Raw genomic sequence first — 19,422 nt, forward strand, 5'->3', positions numbered from 1 at the left:
TTTTTAATTAATCTATACTATACTATGACTTTTAATAACGTTTCTGTGTTCACTTTGACGTTCCTCTGACACTTCTTTAATGTCAGTGCCATATTCTTTTTGTTTCCTTACTTCCTTGTGATGTTGCTGTGACGTTCTCTGTCTGTTTCCTGCAGGTTCTCTGGTGGCGTTGAAGCACCACAAGGACGATGTTCAGATGGTGAAGTCGGGGATGGAGTGCGGTCTGTCAGCTGACACTGAGGTCGACTTCAGATCTGGCGATGTCGTAGTTTGTTTCGAGGAGCTGGAGGCTCCACAGGTCACTACCTGGGACCCCGGCTTCTAAACACCACGTCCCAGCAACCTTTGCTGCTAACAGGAAGTCTGCTGACAGGAAGCTCAACAGACTGAACTGATGGATGTAAAATGTGATTATTTAACTTAAATGATGAAACATTTTGTTTGTGTTTGGATCATCAATGATGTCACTTCCTGTGGTCTTCATTTTGGACACACAAAGCTCAGCTGGTAACATTTAGACGAGCCACTCCTGCTGTGATTTATGCGCTCACAAACATAAATGTTCCTTAAAATCCTGAAAAAAGAACAACAGCTGTTTTTTGTTTCAGAAACAATTTAATAAAAAGAAACTTTCATAAACAAAAGAAACTTGAAGCTGATTAACAAGTGAATGAGATTTTTACACAAGTCACAGCTGCTGATCAAACTAATACAGTAATCCTGCCTTCTGATTGGACGAATTCATAAACCAACAGTGTTTTTGTCTTTGCTGCTAATAAAGTTCAGTCCAATCAGACAAAACAATTAAGAAAAGATCCGTCTGCAGAGTGAAGCTCAAAATTATAAAAGCTATTAAACCCCACGTTAACATCTACCTGAGTTCTGTGAACAGAACTCAAAACGGTTTAAAAACACAAAAAAAGCTCAAATACAGAAACTCGACTGACTGACGACGAACAGTAACGAGGACTTTTGAGTAAGATGGAAAAAGCTGGACTGCTCCTTTAATTCGGCTCTGCTGTGATCTCGTCACTTCCTTTTTGTCTTGGCCGGTTTGGCGAGTAGCGTCGGGTCAATCTGATCTCGAGTCAGCCCTCTGATGGAGAAAAGCCGGGCAGCACGCTCCGTCAGTGTTCCCCCGCATTTCAAACCTCGAGACATCAGTTCCTCCTTCAGGACGTCCAGACCCAGAGACTCCAGCTGAGCCACAGAGGACACTGAGGACAGATCCACCGGAGACTGGCCCTGCAAATACAACACACAAGATTAGAGTCACCAATTCAGTATCTGACCAAATGTCTCCCCTTCTGTTCCTGAGATATGACGTTAAAACATGATGATGTCACAGTCAAGCTGACCTTTGACCTTTTGACCTTCATTATTTTATCCTGTTAGACATTTGTGTCAAATTTGGTCAGAATTAGTGTGTGAACCAAACATGTGAGGTCACGCTGACTGATTTTGGGGCTGTTTCTGGTTAAACTCAAAGCTCTGTCTCTGTAGAGATCCTTCATCATGCTCTCAGACACAATCAGAGCCTGTCAGTGGACAGAGTGGTTACATCACTTTCTGTTTCACTGCTGCAGCGCTCTGTCAGAACTGGACACATTTCATTACCTGTTGTTCCCATCAGACACAGAGACACTAATTGATTCACAGGCTGCGGTTACATGATGGCTTCTCACTCAGAATGAAATAAATCTGAATGAAATCATTCTGAATTAAAGTCTTTCCAGGTAGTTTACATGAGAAATATTAATTCTGAATGAGGGTTTACACAGAGATCAGTTTAATCGCCTTTATTCGGGTCTGCGCAAGGTTTGGGGCGGGGAAGGTTTCTGATTGGATAGGGGGCGGGGCGGATGTTACGTGTTTACGTTTACTGGAAGAAAACACTGTAGTCCTCGCTCCGGATAACAAGATGCTTGACGACGCCGTTCTTAGTGTCTTTTTTGGGCGTGTTTTGCTTATATTCTTGAAGCAGCAGTACGACAACAACCTTGTTCTGCTAATGCTTCGTCTGTTGAGGAGGAGAAGGGAGATAGAAGGTCGAAGAAGGGAGATAGAAGACCGTGCTGTGGCGAATGGAAACCGGTGAGTGCAACGAGTCCGACTGCTCTATCTCAGCCCGTTGCTATGCGCGCTATATACGTCATGGTGCGAGAAGGGCAAGGAAACGAGCATGTGCAGAAAGACCGGAATGAACTTAAAGAGGAATGAGTGTATACAAGTGTGAGAAATTCTTTCATTGGGAATTAGAAACGGAATATTCCAGCCCCTTACATCGGATTGAATTTTCAATCACACTGGCCATTTTCATTCCGATTGAAAACTGAATGAAAATTCATTCAGTGGAATTAAACTGTCCAAGTAAACGCACTGAGTGTTACAGCTCTAAATAAGAGCTGAATATATTATGGGATGTACAGAGAAGATAAACTACTGACCTTCCGCTGAGAGCAACAGCTGGACTCCTCAGATGGTTTCTGCTCCTCTGCAGGTGCGGCGGAGCTCTGTCCAGGTGCGGTGGAGCTCTGTCCAGGTGCGGCGGAGCTCTGTCCAGGTGCGGCGGAGCTCTGTCCAGGTGCGGCGGAGCTCTGTCCAGGTGTGACGGAGGAGCTGCGGTCGGAGGCAGTAGACGAGCTGAAAGAGACGATGATGTCATTAAACATGAGATGTGTGAAGGTGTCGTCTCGAGTGCGTGGATCAGGTGCGAGGTGGAGCTGGTCTCTACCTGCTGCTCTGCTCAGACTCCTCTGTCTGTGTTGTCATGGTAACAGCAGCAGCGTAGCTAGAGGAGGACATGGATGAAGACTCTCCTCCCTCCTCCTCATCGTCAGCGTCGTCGTCTTCGTCCTCTGAGCTCAGCATCTCGCCCAGTCCCGTCCTGTAACCATGGTGACAGACTGTCTCAAACTTGAAACCCTGACCTGACATGAGTCAGAACATCTGTAAACATCAGTCAGTGCCATTAAAGCAGCAACGGCGAGGAGGCGGAGCCAGACATGAAAGACATGAATCTTATTGGACGACAGATAAAACAGCTGCTGATTAATCTCACTGCAGCAGTGTGCTGGGCCTGTGGACCAAACTAATAATAATCACTGTATTTATAGGCTGGGATCCTACACCTGTCAATCAGAGCTGTCCTCCTGTCTGTCTCTCTGTCCTCCTGACATTTGTCTTTCTGTCCTCCTGTCTGTCTCTCTGTCCTCCTGTCTGTCTCTCTGTTATATTTCTACATGAATGAACCAACGGTTAAGTTAATCACACATCATTCACTCCGCTCGGCGCTCTGCTGCTCCGTCTCCACAGACAGAGTGTCCAGAGTGCGCTCTGCCACTCTGAGAGTGCGCTGCTCTGGATAACCCAACGCTACATTCAGACAGCGCTCCCAATTTATCAACGCTCCAGTTTGTGTCAGAGTGCGCTCCCACACTCACAATGAGTGTTTCTGAACGCACCACTCACATCATCTTCCTCCATCGTCTAAAACAAGACAACACAACTTGTTAGCTAGCGCTAGCTAATGTCTGTGGAGAACTGTTTTGTGTTTCTGATTTAATCTTCACAGATTCTGTCACACGTCAGTTTGTTGCAATGAGAGCAGGATCAAACTCACCAGAAACACACTGACGCCGCTGCTGACGCCGTCGTCTTCCTCTTCTTCTTGTGCGACTGCTCGCTCTGATCACAGTTTGGTCTCTTTGCTGCTGAGACGTCGTCCACCTTCACCTGACTGCTGGAGGACGCCTGCAGGCCTGAGACACAGAGACTGTTAGAGGCTGACGTTGGTTCAGAGTCGTGAACACGATGTCATTGAAGAGGCGGCAGACAGAACGGTGACAGTCACTGACAGACGGTGTCGGCCTGTCGATGAGCTGAGTGTCGTCTCCTCTCACACTTTAAGTCTCCAGCTGAAACTCTTCAACAACTGTTTGGTCATCAACCTGCTCTGTCTCTGCAGCACCGACACTTTTCACACCAACATCTTTGTTTTAATCAACTTTGTGTCAAATGGCGCTGACTCAGACCTCCGCTGACCTCACCAGGAAAACAAACATCAGCTCCACCTAGTGGACCCAAAGAGCAACTGTTTTATTATTCTAGGACCAAAAGTTAAAATGTGTGTTTGCAAAAATTGATCATGTCTATAATAAAATCTAAATCTAAAATTAAACAAAGAGGAGTTGTGCTTAACAACCTCATAAAAATTAAAACCTCTTCTGTGACAGAAAGACAAAACAGGAGAATTAAATGCAGACTGTTAAATATCAGGTCTCTATCGTCTAAAGCAGTGTTAGTAAATGAATTAATATCAGATAATCATATTGATTTACTCAGTCTCACTGAAACCTGGCTGTGTCAAGATGAATATGTCAGTCTAAATGAGTCCACTCCTCCCAGTCATAATAATACCCACATTCCTCGAGGCAGCGGCCGAGGAGGGGGAGTTGCAGCCATTTTTAACTCTAGTCTGTTAATCAGCCCTAAACCTAAACTAGATTATAATTCATTTGAAAGCCTCGTTCTTAGTGTTTTACATCCGACCTGGAAAACCTCGCAGCCACTTTTATTTGTTATAGTGTACCGTGCTCCTGGCCCGTATTCTGAATTTGTATCTGAATTCTCAGAGTTTTTATCCAGTTTAGTTCTTAAATCAGATAAAGTTATTATTGTAGGCGATTTTAACATTCATGTTGACGTTGATAATGACTCCCTGGCTACCGCGTTTATCTCATTATTAGACTCCATTGGCTTCAGTCAGGGTGTACATGAACCCACTCACTGTTTTAACCATACCCTCGATCTAGTTGTGACGTATGGAATTGAAATTGATAACCTAACAGTCTTTCCACAGAATCCCTTGCTATCGGATCATTATCTGATTACTTTTGATTTCCATTTACTCGATTACACGCCACTCAGCAACAGTTACTATACTAGATGTTTATCAGATAGTGCTGTCACAAAATTTAAGGAAAAGATTACTTCGTCGTTAAATTCAATACCAAGTCCCTCAGTAACAGAGGTTTCCTGTACCGACTTTGATCATTTTGTCGATAGCGCCGTAGGCTCGCTGCAAACAACACTTGATTCTGTAGCTCCTCTTAAAAAGAAGTTAAAAAAGCAAAGAAAGTTCGCTCCTTGGTATAACTCTCAAACCCGTAAGTTAAAACAAATATCGCGAAAATTTGAAAGGAACTAGCGTCTCTCTCTCTCTCATACTATCACATATTAATACTTTCAACATATTGTGATTTGCGATATTGGGCTTTATGAATAAAATTGACTGACTGATTGAGTCTGTCATTCTAGCTTCAATGTTAGAAGTACTGTAGAGGCACTGCTGTACTTACACATAGGAATGTCTGATTCACTAGTTCTAAAGTAATATCTGATAAAAATGGCAGATTTATTATTGTGCAGAGGAAACTGTTCAACATACCTGTTAGCCGAGCAAACATTTGTGCCTCAAACTGGGATGATGGGGAGGTTCTTTTCTTTGCTCCCTGAGCTGAATAATCATCAGTTAATCCTGGGCAGAGTTTATCTGCGTGTTACACCCTACTTTGGACCGCTCAAGGCTCACCAGTAGAACCACTGCTAATTCAACACAACACATTAACTCCTTTCTCCAGGCCTATGGGATAGCAGATGCCTGGAGACTGCAAAACCCCAACTCCAGACAGTAACGTTTTTCACACCTGCACATCAATCTTACTCAGATTTTTTCCTATTGGATAAGAGGCTCCTTCCCCTAGTCAATTCCTATGACTTTGGAGAAATTGTAATTTCAGACCATAGCGCAGTAGTATTATCACTCTGCTTTTCTAGGCGTATGTAGAGGTTGAACCCCTTATGCTATCACATGAAGAGTTTATCTCATTTTTATCCAATCAAATAGATTATTTCTTGGAAACTTATGATTCACCAGATACCAGTAGGAGTAATTTATGGGAAGCCATGAAGGCCAACTTTAGAGGGCAAATTATTTCATTTACTGCAGGCATGAACGCAGAAAGGCACAGCGCTTACACTAACTAACTTCCTTAATTAACAAAATAGATATGAAGCATGCGACAACGCCCTCAGCAGACCTGTATAGAGAAAGGGTGAGATGGCAAACTGAATTTGATATTCTGTCTACAGATGGGCCAGAGGAAGTCCATTTAAAGCCACGCTATGATTCCTATGAATTTGGGGAGCGTGCACACAGGTTACTGTCTCACCAACTAAGGCAGGCAAAAGCAGAAGCTTATATCTCAGCAACACTACTATTATTCAACAGGATTCAACAATCAATTTAAGAAATTCTATGAACAATTATACACATCAGAGGCTGTAGACAAGGTGCAAATTAGACAGTTTATTGACAGTTTTAAATTGCCTTCCCTGGATGCTGAAGGTAGTGGGGCCTTAGACAAGGCTCTGTTGGTGGGGGAAATACAAAGGGCTATTAGTAAAATAAAAGGTGGTAAAGCTCCGGGCCCGATTGGTTCCCCATTGAATTCTATAAGAAATACTCATTCAAGCTTGCCCCACTGCTATGTGAAGTATTTGATGAGGCACTACAGCGAGGATCTTTGCCCCCACAAGGACAGAGGAGACAATTTCAGTTATCCTAAAGAAAGGCAAAGACTAGGGCCGTAACGGTACATGTATTTGTGTCGAACCGTTCGGTACGCGACTTTCGGTTCGGCACGACCCTGTACCGAATTATTGGGCGCAGGATATTATTTTATTTTATTTTGTTTTATTTTAATTCCGTTTTTGCGAGCCGAACCATTTAAAATATCTAGTTCCCCGACGGACATAATTGAGTGATGGACCGAGCCCCGTAAATCTCCGCTTTCACTTTGTGCAGCGCATTCTCGCATTTTGACAACATGGCAAGTGAGCCTGACGAACCTGAAGACCCACCCCCAAACAGTCCTCCGTTTGGGAACACTTTGGTTTCAGGGTAAAATACGAAGATGGAAATAAACAAGTGGACAAGACAAAAGCAGTGTGCCGACACTGCAGAACAGCGGTCGGGTATGTCCTTGGAAACACGTCTAACATGCTAACGCATCTAAAGCAACACCACCCGAGTTTGAACGTTAACCGGCACGACTAGAAAAAGCAATCTGGTGCAAACTACGATATCGTCGTCGTTTAAAAAGAAAGAGCGTTTCCCTGACCATCGCGCTAAAGAAATAATCAACTCCATTGGAGTTGAGTAAAATTGTTTAAGCTGCACTTTAGATATAAGCATGTTTTGTTTACTGCACTTTAACAAAGTGGGAAAGTAAGTAAGTTCCTAGTAAAACTGAATCTGAGCAGGCTTTAAAGCTGACCAGCTGCACTATACTTTTTATTTTAATTGAGTAAAACTGTTAAAGCAGAAATTTATATTTATATTTTTCATTCAAAAAATGTGTTAAAAAAACAGCAGGATTTTATTTTTCACTTTTATATTTCTATTTTCATTCAAACAATGTGAAAAAGCAGGATTTTATATATATTTGTTTCATTCAAAAATTGTGTAAAAAGAGTTAACTGCTGTGGTGGTATGTTTTAATAAGGTTACCAATAAGTAAAAGATATTTAATAGTTGTCTATTTTTTTTTTATTACTGTACCGAAAAAAACCGAACTGTGACTTGTGTACCGAGGTACGTACCGAACCGTGATTTTTGTGTACCGTTACACCCCTAGCAAAGACAGATTAAAATGTGAATGATCAATAAGTCTACTGGGAGTTGATTATAAGATTCTAGCAAAAGTTCTAGCAACCAGACTGGATACAGTCATTCATAAGATAGTGCACCCAGACCAGTCTGGATTCATCTCTGGAAGGCAACTGTATGGAAACCTGCAGCATATGAACAATATTATTTACTCTCCAAAAGCAACAACTATGGCCGAAGTCCTGATATCTTAAGATGCACATAAAGCATTTGATAGGACAGAATATGAGTTTTAATTTAAAGTGTTAGAAAAGTTTGGATTTGGCGCCTCCTTTTGTTCATTGATAAGAGTACTATATGCATCACCCCATGCAGCTATTCGCATCAACCGTGTACTATCCCCATACTAACGCTTGAACAGGGGAACTAGACAGGGGTGCCCTCTCTCCACACTCTTGCTTGATATTGCCATTGAGCCTTTGGCAGTCATGACAAGGAGTGCTAAACATATGGTATTACAAGAGGAGAGCGGGTACACAAACTGGCACTTTATGCAGATGACCTTGTATTGTATTTGTCTGACCCACATGTGTCCATTCCAAATGTAATGAGCATTATTTCAAGATTTGTGGAAGTATGTGGCTACAAGATAAACTTTAATAAAAGTCTGCTCTTCCCTATTAACGAACAGGCAAAGCTAATGTCATTTGAGCCAGATCCATTCAGAGTAACCTGTGATAACTTCACCTATCTTGTAGTTACAGTTACTAGAAAATACAGAGACCACTTTAAACATAACTTTAAACCTGCTCTGGATAAAGCAAAACTAGACCTTCAGCGCTGGTGTGCCCTCCCAATATCCTTAGCGGGGAGAATACACTCTGTAAAGATGTCAGTTTTGCCTAGATTTATATTCTTACTTCAGACTATTCCTGTGTTTATATCCAAAGCTTTTTCAAAGAGTAAGATAAACATATTCACTTCCTGTGGAATAAAACCACCCCTAGAATAAAAAGGATTTTTCTTCAACGTTGTAAGGAGGAAGGTGGATTTGGCCTTCCAAATATTATTTTCTACTACTGGGCAGCAAATATACATAAGCTAACATATTGGACTTCGGAGTCAGGGGACCAGAGTGGCCTGGAGTGGGCAATCATGGAAAGTAGCTCTAATGGTCCTGTAAATTTAGTGTGCATGTGTGCGCGAGACCAGTGAAAGCACGTGAACACACATGAAGGCGGTGCCCATGTCTCACGATCTCACGCAAGCGCACACACGTGAGCGTGGTGTCCAGAGAGGCAGTCAGAGCTACAGGCTACAATGAGGCTAAAAACAGAGTTCAAATGAGGTTTTTCCAAACAACTTTTTATGTCGGGGCTTCAGGACACTTGGATCACTACGGACGAGCAGTATGGAGATATTTTGTGGTTTCAATGATGTGTTTTTGGACGTTTGAATCTGGGGCGCCGTCAGCCTCCATTAGGTGGAGTTGTGTTGCTACCTCCTCTCCCCTTGGATCTCTGCAAGTGATGTGAGGACTCTAAAACTTCACCTGAGCCTCCCTCGGCATATGGGTGAGTAGATAATGGCTGAATTTTCAGTTTTGGGTGCACTATCCCTTTAATCCGACACAGAAACATGACATCATCACTGACCTTTGATGACCGAGTCCTCGAGTCTCTCCGACAGGTCGTGACACTGCTGCTGGTACTCGGGATCAGAGAACTGGTGTTTGGGTTCAGACAGTTTTCTCTGCAGACGCTCCAAACGACGCTGCTCCTTCTCCGCCTCGCGCTCCGCCTGCTTCTTCAACCACTCTGCCATCCTGCACACACCACCAAAGAAAGAGAGTTACGCCACAGAAGAAGAAGAGTTACACCACAGAAGAAGAGTTACACCACAGACGAAGAAGAGTTACACCACAGACGAAGAAGAGTTACACCACAGACGAAGAGTTACACCACATACAAAGAAGAGTTACACCACAGAAGAAGAGTTACACCACAGACGAAGAGTTACACCACAGACGAAGAAGAGTTACACCACAGACGAAGAGTTACACCACATACGAAGAAGAGTTACACCACAGACGAAGAGTTACACCACATATGAAGAAGAGTTACACCACATATGAAGAAGAGTTACACCACAGACGAAGAAGAGTTACACCACAGAAGAAGAGTTACACCACAGACGAAGAAGAGTTACACCACAGAAGAAGAGTTACACCACAGACGAAGAAGAGTTACACCACAGACGAAGAGTTACACCACAGACGAAGAAGAGTTACACCACAGACGAAGAAGAGTTACACCACAGACGAAGAGTTACACCACATACAAAGAAGAGTTACACCACAGAAGAAGAGTTACACCACAGACGAAGAGTTACACCACAGACGAAGAAGAGTTACACCACAGACGAAGAGTTACACCACATACGAAGAAGAGTTACACCACAGACGAAGAGTTACACCACATATGAAGAAGAGTTACACCACATATGAAGAAGAGTTACACCACAGAAGAAGAGTTACACCACAGAAGAAGAGTTACACCACATATGAAGAAGAGTTACACCACAGACAAAGAAGAGTTACACCACAGAAGAAGAGTTACACCACAGACGAAGAGTTACACCACAGACGAAGAAGAGTTACACCACATACGAAGAAGAGTTACACCACAGACGAAGAAGAGTTACACCACATACGAAGAAGAGTTACACCACAGAAGAAGAAGAAGAGTTACACCACAGACAAAGAAGAGTTACACCACAGAAGAAGAGTTACACCACAGAAGAAGAGTTACACCACAGACGAAGAGTTACACCACATATGAAGAAGAGTTACACCACAGACAAAGAAGAGTTACACCACAGAAGAAGAGTTACACCACAGACGAAGAGTTACACCACAGACGAAGAAGAGTTACACCACATACGAAGAAGAGTTACACCACAGACGAAGAAGAGTTACACCACATACGAAGAAGAGTTACACCACAGAAGAAGAAGAAGAGTTACACCACAGACGAAGAGTTACACCACAGAAGAAGAAGAGTTACACCACATACGAAGAAGAGTTACACCACAGAAGAAGAAGAGTTAGGCCACAGACGAAGTAGAGTTACACCACATACGAAGAAGAGTTACACCACAGACGAAGAGTTACACCACAGACGAAGAGTTACACCACATACGAAGAAGAGTTACACCACAGACGAAGAGTTACACCACAGACGAAGAGTTACACCACAGAAGAAGAAGAGTTACACCACATACGAAGAAGAGTTACACCACATACGAAGAAGAGTTAGGCCACAGAAGAAGAGTTACACCACATACGAATCAGAGTTACACCACAGAAGAAGAGTTAGACCACATACGAATCAGAGTTACACCACAGAAGAAGAGTTACACCACAGAAGAAGAAGAGTTACACCATATGAAAAAGAGTTAGGCCACAGACGAAGAAGAGTTACACCACAGAAGAAGAGTTACGCTACAGGAGAACAATCAGCTGCAGTCTTACATCTTTATACTAACAGTGTTGTGAGAACATAAACGTTCTTTGACGACAAGGTTGTTGTTGTTGTTGTTGTTATTGTTATGGAAGCAGGTGCAGGTGGTTACTGTGATGTAACCCGAGCTCTTACTCTTTCTCGTGGTTGACGTCTCGGAGGCGTCGACCACTCAGGTCTCTGCAGGCCTCACGGTTTGTCGTCTTCTCAATCTGAGCGCCCAGAGCTCGCAGCATGGAGCCAAACCCTGAAACACACACACACACAAACACACACACACACACACACACACACACACATTTTAACACTACAGAAGAAGACACACACACACAGTTTTGGTTCAGTGTACTTCTTGATACACACCCCCTTTCCCTCCACAGAGGCGGGGCTCCAGGTGATAGATGGCTCCCTGCTGCAGAGGATCGTCCAGCTGTGACCGTCGACCATTTCTGATGACGCAGAAATCTGAAGAAGAAGAAACTCCCTAAACACACACACACACACACACACTAGTGAAATGTTTGAATTCATCTGTTCTAAAACAGAACTTCTGTTTATGTACGTGTCTCTGTCTGTCTGTCTGTCTGTCTGTCTGTCTGTCCTTTAAACAGACTGTAGCAGAGTGTGTGACACATATAACCACAGTTATGATGTCATATAGTCTCCACAATAACACTGAGCTGTTTTATTGACAGAGGTTCACTGCAAACTGATGTGATCGTACCAAACCAGACATACACAAGTATGAACACACACACACACACACACACACACAGTGTTGATCACATCAGTTATTAAGATTTACATAAAATCATAGTTTTGGTTAGTTTTTGATATTATTGATTGATTATTATTCTATTTGATCAAGATAACAAAGCAAATTTATTTTAAACTGCTCGTTCTTTTTTGAAAATCAATAAAAATCAGTTTTTTTGGGTGAAACGTTGTCAAGAGGTCTCCAACTGAACCAGTCCAGCAGACAGTCACGTGATCACACTGAAGACATCATGTTTCTACCGTATTGTTACAGAAGGTGCGTTTGTTATTCACATCAGGTGCTCCCGTTTCTCTGATCCGACAGGTGATTATACAAAGATCATATCTGGGCACTCTGACAAAGATATTAAGGCGTTTGTCTTTATTAATCTTGTGTGAATTAAAGCTGTATTTTTACGAATAAAGAGCGCCAGAACTTTGTGAAGCACAAAACATGTGAATAATTTCTTTTCATTTTCTCCATGTTTTTTTCATCTGTTTGTTTCTGATCACGTTCAGGCTTGAAAGTCCCAAATCAACAAATCTCCATGTCCGCGTTAAACTAAAACTTTACTCACTGACTCACCGGAGGAAACTAACTCTACTCTCATCACTTAAATGTTAGAACACGGTAATACAACGTTCTCCAGTGTTGTGTCCCTACTGGTTTCCAATTTAACTGGTTTCCTTACCGAACAGCCGCAGATGTGCTTCGCCTCCGTCAGCAGATTCGTCACAAATTCACAAACATACACAACATATTAGTGGCGATCTTAAAGTCGCAGCCCACATCTACCACAGCGAATATGCTTCTGTAAGTGAGCACTACGTACCAGCGACATTAAAAAAAGAAAGGAAAGAAAATATGATATACACAAATTTACGTCAAGCTGGACTTGATTTCACGTCAACAAAAGACAATATAACACAAACCGCATGTCTACCTGTGTGAGCCACTGAGACTCACAGAGCGCACAGCTTTCCTCAGGTAGGGTGATATCAGCTAAATTGGGCCACTTTTTGGTTAATCACTTGGGAAACTAAGAAAAAGCAATGTAGGCTATGGCATTTGATTGTGTTCCTATAATTAATAATGACTGTTTTTAATATTTTTGTGTTGAATTTATGTAGCTACCTGAGGAAAGCTGTGCGCTCTGTGAGTCTCAGTGGCTCACACAGGTAGACATGCGGTTTGTGTTATATTGTCTTTTGTTGATGTGAAATCGAGTCCAGCTTGACGTAAATTTGTGTATATCATATTTTCTTTCCTTTCTTTTTTCAATGTCGCTGGTACGTAGTGCTCACTGACAGAAGCATATTCGCTGTGGTAGATGTGGGCTGCGACTTTAAGATCGCCACTAATATGTTGTGTATGTTTGTGAATTTGTGACGAATCTGCTGACAGAGGCGAAGCACATCTGCAGCTGTTCGGTAAGGAAACCAGTTAAATTGGAAACCAGTAGGGACACAACACCGGTCAGGTGTTGTCTGCTAACGAGGCTAGCTTCTGCCGTTAGCACATGAGCGACATTACACAGCGACATTTAGCCCCGAATCGTTTCTGTTTTCCCGCCTCAGCCTGACGTCACTCTCACCTGCTGCTGGACGAACCGTCTCAGAACGTCTCGGACTGAACATCTGTCCGGAAACATCCAGGTAGAGAACCTGAAGCTCGGAGAACTCACGAACACCTCCATGTTAGATTCCTCCATGGTAGCGTCTCTGCTGTACAGGGCGCATGCGCTACTTCCTCTTCAGCGCTCGTCTTCCGGCTGCATAGATAAATACACATAGATGCCGCACCCTGGCTTGTGGGCTGCGTCAATACCGCCGCCATCTTGCCTAGGTGCTCTGACCGGTTCAGACTCGGCAAAATGCCACATTTTTGCTCTGCATTTGGGTGTACGAACGAAAGAAGTGTTAAAACCAAGCAGAAGGGAATAACATTCCACAGGTAAGAAGTTGTTTTACAATATTTTACTGTTACCATTTATATAATATTACTTATAAAATTATGATGCTTTGTCAAACAGCTATGTCGGTGTATGTGTTATTCCAAATTGTCAACTATCTGTTTCATGGCACCAAAGTGACATAACGCAGTATAACGTTAGTAGTTAACTTGTGGCCTGAATTGTAACGTTAACTACAAATTATGTGGAACTGCGTTTTTCTGACACACTTACTTTGTGTGTAGTTTCCCAAAAACACACAGAGAGGAGACGGGCATGGGTAGCAGCAGTGAGGAGAAAGGACTTTGTCCCGAGTGACTCCTCAGTCATCTGCAGCTGTCACTTCAGACCTGAGGACTTCGACAGGACTGGGCAGACTGTCCATTTAAGGGACGGAGTGACTCCTTCTGTATTCAATTTTCCCGAGCATCTCTGCAAAAAATAATACTAGCTACTGTACACTGTGTATATTTTTTTGTAAATATGACCTAATAATGTAAACAGTTCTGTGTCCAGGCTCCCACGAGCACTGTGGTGTTATACATATGAGATTAAAGCAAAATGTTGTGTAAACATGCAGGTCTAAGTCATTTATTTTCACTTGTACAAAACCAACATTTGTTAATCAGAATCTACACTGCAGCTCGGCACAACCCTGCTGATACACTATTTTTTGCACATTGTGTGAAATGTGAATAAACATTTATAGCTAATCAAAATTAATAATTAAATGACATCATGGTGGGCATTGTACATCTAGTAAGAAAAAGAATATTTATTACATGGGGAAAGTTTAGTTTAAATGTGTTGTAGAACTATTACTGTTACTTTATCTACATAAGATCAAATATTTTGGTATGAAAAGCTGCATTTTTTATTTAACCAAGTATCCTGTATCATAACTACATGTCTGACAATTGTAACAAACCAAACCGCATGAAAATCGGTTGAGAATTCAGCGAGTAATGATGATTTTAATCATAAATAATCTCCTGCCTCAATAGACATACATGCATTAGGCAGCGCGGCTCCACCTGGGCAAGATGGCGGCCGCGTTGACGTATCGCTCCAATGAGGAGCACTGTTGAATGCGGCATCTACGTATATATATATCTGTAGGAGCCACCCGCTGTCACTGAAATAAAATAAAAATAAATTAAAAAAAAAAAACGTGGAGCAAACTCTAATGAAATAACGCAGAAAAAAATAAAAATAAAACAGGACAAAGCAAATAAAAGAAAAAAGGAACATAATTAAAAAAAATAAAACAAAAACAAAATAAAGTATAATAAAATGAAATAAATCAAAAGAAAACGAAACAAAATAAAACAAAGTAAAATAAAATATAATAAATAAAAACAAAATAAAATAAAACAGAAAAAAATAATTGAAATAAAACGGTAAAAACTTTGCATCAGTTTCCAGAGGTCAATATTTCAAGACACACAGATTTTAACTTTAACAAGTTGATCGAACCTGTGTACAATGTGAAACAGAGACTCCCTGATTGTGTTTGGAGTTATATTAATATGAGAAATATTGATGTTTCTCTGTTTACGTGTGGACCGAGTATCGAGCTCCAGATGACCCGTTAACAGCTCTGAGCTAAAGATGCTAAAGAGGCTAAAGATGCTTTGAGCTAAAGATGCTAAAGATGCTCTGAGCTGAAGATGCTAAAGATGCTAAAGATGCTTTGAGCTAAAGATGCTAAAGATGCTCTGAGCTAAAGATGCTAAAGATGCTCTGAGCTGAAGATGCTAAAGATGCTAAAGAGGCTAAAGATGCTTTGAGCTAAAGATGCTAAAGATGCTCTGAGCTGAAGATGCTAAAGATGCTAAAGATGCTTTGAGCTAAAGATGCTAAAGATGCTCTGAGCTAAAGATGCTAAAGATGCTCTGAGCTAAAGATGCTAAAGATGCTTTGAGCTAAAGATGCTAAAGATGCTTTGAGCTGAAGATGCTAAAGATGCTCTGACCTGAAGATGCTAAAGATGCTAAAGATGCTTTGAGCTAAAGATGCTAAAGATGCTCTGAGCTAAAGATGCTAAAGATGCTCTGAGCTAAAGATGCTAAAGATGCTTTGAGCTAAAGATGCTAAAGATGCTTTGAGCTGAAGATGCTAAAGATGCTCTGAGCTGAAGATGCTAAAGATGCTAAAGATGCTCTGAGCTAAAGATGCTAAAGATGCTCTGAGCTAAAGATGCTAAAGATGCTTTGAGCTAAAGATGCTAAAGATGCTTTGAGCTGAAGATGCTAAAGATGCTCTGAGCTAAAGATGCTAAAGATGCTCTGAGCTAAAGATGCTAAAGATGCTCTGAGCTAAAGATGCTAAAGATGCTTTGAGCTGAAGATGCTAAAGATGCTCTGAGCTAAAGATGCTAAAGATGCTCTGAGCTAAAGATGCTAAAGATGCTCTGAGCTAAAGATGCTTTGAGCTAAAGATGCTAAAGATGCTTTGAGCTAAAGATGCTAAAGATGCTCTGAGCTAAAGATGCTAAAGATGCTCTGAGCTAAAGATGTTAAAGATGCTTTGAGCTAAAGATGCTTTGAGCTAAAGATGCTAAAGATGCTTTGAGCTAAAGATGCTTTGAGCTAAAGATGCTCTGAGCTAAAGATGCTAAAGATGCTTTGAGCTAAAGATGCTTTGAGCTGAAGATGCTCTGAGCTAAAGATGCTAAAGATGCTCTGAGCTAAAGATGCTTTGAGCTAAAGATGCTAAAGATGCTGTGAAACTGCTGACCTGCAGTTTTCACAGTGTGTTTTATATGTTTTGTATTTTCATTTCTTCTGTTTCAAGCCTCACTCTCATTTCTAGTTTTCTTCTTGTTCATTTTTAGGCTAGTGTCGAAGAGTCACGTGCTGTTGCACCTGGAGCCGCCAGGTGGCGCTGTGGGCGTGTCTCCTGTACCGGAAGTTAACTAGTTCTCTTCGTGTGGTGAGCAGACAGCAGCATGGCGGCCCTGAGGAAGGTTGTTTCCAGACTCCGCTTCACCTCCTGCAGGTTCACCAGAACCTCCTTCAGCTCGGACGCCAGTGGGGCCTCAGACAGAGACCTGCCCGCCGCGGACAGACCCCGGTCCGGCTTCGCTGCCGCCTTCGACCTGCAGTCGGAGCTCCGGCGGGAGGCGGAGAGCTCCGCGCGCGGCAGCAGCGCCTCCTCGCCCGGCCAGGAGGAGAGCTTCGCCGCGCTGCTCCGCCGGTCCCCGCTGATCCAGATGGGACCGGCCAAAGGCAAAGTGGTATACGGGAAGATCGTCCACGTGGTCCGGGACGACCTGTACATCGACTTCGGGGGGAAGTTCCACTGCGTGTGCCGGCGGCCGGCGGACGGAGAGCGGCTGCAGCGGGGCAGCAGAGTCCGTCTGCGGCTGCAGGACCTGGAGCTCACCGCCCGCTTCCTGGGAGCCAACACCGACACCACGCTGCTGGAGGCCCAGGCCTCACTGCAGGAGCTGCTGGAGGACAAGGAGGCCCCGGTGAACCAGAACCAGAACCAGGACTAAAATGAGAGGTCCCTGAACTGCTCCTGTTTGTCTCCCTCATGAAAACTGTTGAGACTTTAATGTTCACCCTGAACCACAGAGTCAGTGTTGTGTATGTGAACACGTGCGGCTTCCGTTTTGTCCACATGACGATCACAGCTGTAAAAATAAAGTAACTTAAATCACCTGTCTGTTAAACACTGTGTGGACTCTGCTGCTGACCAGAAGGTAAAATATTAAATACTACATTATTCATACGGTCACACACTGAGCTCACTTTGTCAACTCTGAACTGTGCCTTTAAATGTGTCCCATAAAGGGACAGTTCAGAGTTTTTGAAGGTTAGTTGTGTGAATTATTTATTAAGTCGGTGTGTTACCTGACGTCAGTCAGCACGTATCCACCTGAGAGGCCGTTTACACGTTGCCAGCTATTTTCATAAACGGACATTTCACCGTCTCCGTTTTCAAAAAGATCTTCGTTTACACTTACACGTGTATATATACACAAGAGCATGCCAAACCTGTAGGTGGCAGTGTAACGAGAGGCTCAAGCCTTCCATGTATCCGTTGTCAGCATAGCAACATAGGTCGCACTTTTGACACAGGCACAAGTTCCGGCGCATACTGTGACGTCGGCTGCCTATAACTCCGTTTATCTGCGTTTATCTCAGTTTACATGCAAACGCGCAACCGGAGTTTTTAGAAAGACTCGTTTTCAGAGGAGAAATCTCCGTTTGGGTGTAAATGAAGGAAGATGTCTCCGTTTATCAAAATCACCGTGTACGTGTAAACGGCCACTGAGAGGAACAGGGTGGAGTCTGAAGGAGCATTTACACAGTGGGTGTGTCTGTGTCGCCAGAGTCTCCCACTGACCAGCAGCTCATGTTAATCACTGAAGAGAGAGAGAGCCATATAACAGCTTCATTTCCCTGTTAGAACGCACTGTGTGACAGAAAGCTGAAGAACATCGTACACTTCAACTTTTAGAGAGTAAATTCTGTCTTGTTGCTGACTCCGCCCACAGCATGACGTCACTGAGCGTCAGTGTCAGACTCCACCTGCTGACTGATGGCTGCTGAAGGTTCTTTGTTCTCTGCAATGTTTTATTTGCTAATATGAGGTTTTACAAACACAGATTACATGAGATCATTGAACACTGAACAGACCCGGGGTCAGAGGTCATTACCAGTCCTTTCAAACAACAAATAAAATGTACAGAGTCTTTGTAGCTTTATTGTTGTTGTTGACACATATAAGTGTGGTGCTGTACTGCTGCAGTTCAACAATGAAAGCAGAGTCAGACCATTTTGATTTGTGCATATGAAACTTTCCAAGCATGATTAGAAGTTAAATAATGTCGGCAGTCTTATTAAGATGTACAGTAGAGCTCATTTCTTCATTTACAGAGTCTTACATATGATTCCAAAACTGCTTCGAATGATGACAGTGTTAAAACAGACGGAATATTGTTTCTTTGTCAACATTACAGAAAACTAGTCCGTACCCACTGAGTGCACAGCTGCCCACGTACAGTTTCACATGGTGTGTGTTTGGGATACAGGTCATAGAAACTGCAGATTAAATAGTCAACTGAACCCATTAAGAAGAGCAATGTATTCAGACAGAGTGTTTGTGAAGTTGATAGTACGATTGCTTTATTGAAAGTACAGTAGTACCATTGCCAATAGTGGGATAGTTAGAGGGCTAAAACTGTACATTAGTAGTTGAGGTAGCACGTTGAAAGGCAGATAGTTAAAGTGTTTATATGTTGTATTGACTTCAAAGTGGGGCGCACTGGTAGTTCACATGGGAAAGGTGCAGCTAGCCCTTGTTGCAGCAGCATACCATACCATGACTTAGTCATACCAACAACACTGGTCCACAGGGGGAGCCACAGCGATCGGTCGCATTTTAGCCATTTTGAAGCATTTTTCTGTTGTTATAGCGCCACCCAGTTGCCAATTAGAGTTAAATTTCTCCAGTCACCTTGAGGCGTCCTGTTCTACATACAGTGCCCTCCAAAAGTATTGGAACGGTG

At 42.8% G+C, this 19,422-nt stretch overlaps 3 protein-coding genes across 3 annotated transcripts in view; 2 read left to right on the forward strand and 1 right to left on the reverse strand.

The window, feature by feature from the left end:
- Positions 1 to 648, forward strand: part of mtif2 (mitochondrial translational initiation factor 2) — a 30,171-nt gene extending 29,523 nt beyond the window's left edge. Inside the window, exon 14 of the mRNA XM_033624427.2 lies at positions 156 to 648. Within this exon, the coding sequence (XP_033480318.2) occupies positions 156 to 325 (170 nt within the window). The 3' untranslated portion in view covers positions 326 to 648. The remainder of the gene's footprint in view (positions 1 to 155) is intronic.
- On the reverse strand, positions 596 to 13,702 carry sde2 (SDE2 telomere maintenance homolog (S. pombe)). Its single transcript, XM_033624428.2, has 8 exons — positions 13,545 to 13,702; positions 11,557 to 11,677; positions 11,329 to 11,440; positions 9,328 to 9,497; positions 3,623 to 3,761; positions 2,735 to 2,887; positions 2,448 to 2,643; positions 596 to 1,245 (listed from the first exon to the last, which is right to left on the reverse strand). The coding sequence occupies exons 1-8, from the start codon at positions 13,659 to 13,661 to the stop codon at positions 1,030 to 1,032; spliced, it is 1,224 nt and encodes a 407-aa protein (XP_033480319.2). The 5' UTR covers positions 13,662 to 13,702; the 3' UTR covers positions 596 to 1,029.
- A 3,103-nt stretch (positions 13,703 to 16,805) lies between these two features.
- Positions 16,806 to 17,580, forward strand: mrps28 (mitochondrial ribosomal protein S28). The gene has a single exon (XM_033623593.2). The coding sequence runs from the start codon at positions 16,852 to 16,854 to the stop codon at positions 17,401 to 17,403; it is 552 nt and encodes a 183-aa protein (XP_033479484.2). The 5' UTR covers positions 16,806 to 16,851; the 3' UTR covers positions 17,404 to 17,580.
- Positions 17,581 to 19,422: the final 1,842 nt, after the last annotated feature.

This window comes from Epinephelus lanceolatus, chromosome 3, assembly GCF_041903045.1.
Source record: "Epinephelus lanceolatus isolate andai-2023 chromosome 3, ASM4190304v1, whole genome shotgun sequence".
Lineage (NCBI taxonomy): Eukaryota > Metazoa > Chordata > Actinopteri > Perciformes > Serranidae > Epinephelus > Epinephelus lanceolatus.

Excerpts from the sequence above, each read along its gene's own strand:
- sde2 (XM_033624428.2), bottom strand. The coding sequence starts at position 13,661 with ATGGAGGAATCTAACATGGAGGTGTTCGTGAGTTCTCCGAGCTTCAGG. Across the intron at positions 11,678-13,544 it reads GACGGTTCGTCCAGCAGCAG|GGAGTTTCTTCTTCTTCAGA; the intron begins GTGAGAGTGACG and ends GTGTGTGTTTAG. Across the intron at positions 2,644-2,734 it reads GAGTCTGAGCAGAGCAGCAG|CTCGTCTACTGCCTCCGACC; the intron begins GTAGAGACCAGC and ends CGTCTCTTTCAG.
- mrps28 (XM_033623593.2), top strand. The coding sequence starts at position 16,852 with ATGGCGGCCCTGAGGAAGGTTGTTTCCAGACTCCGCTTCACCTCCTGC.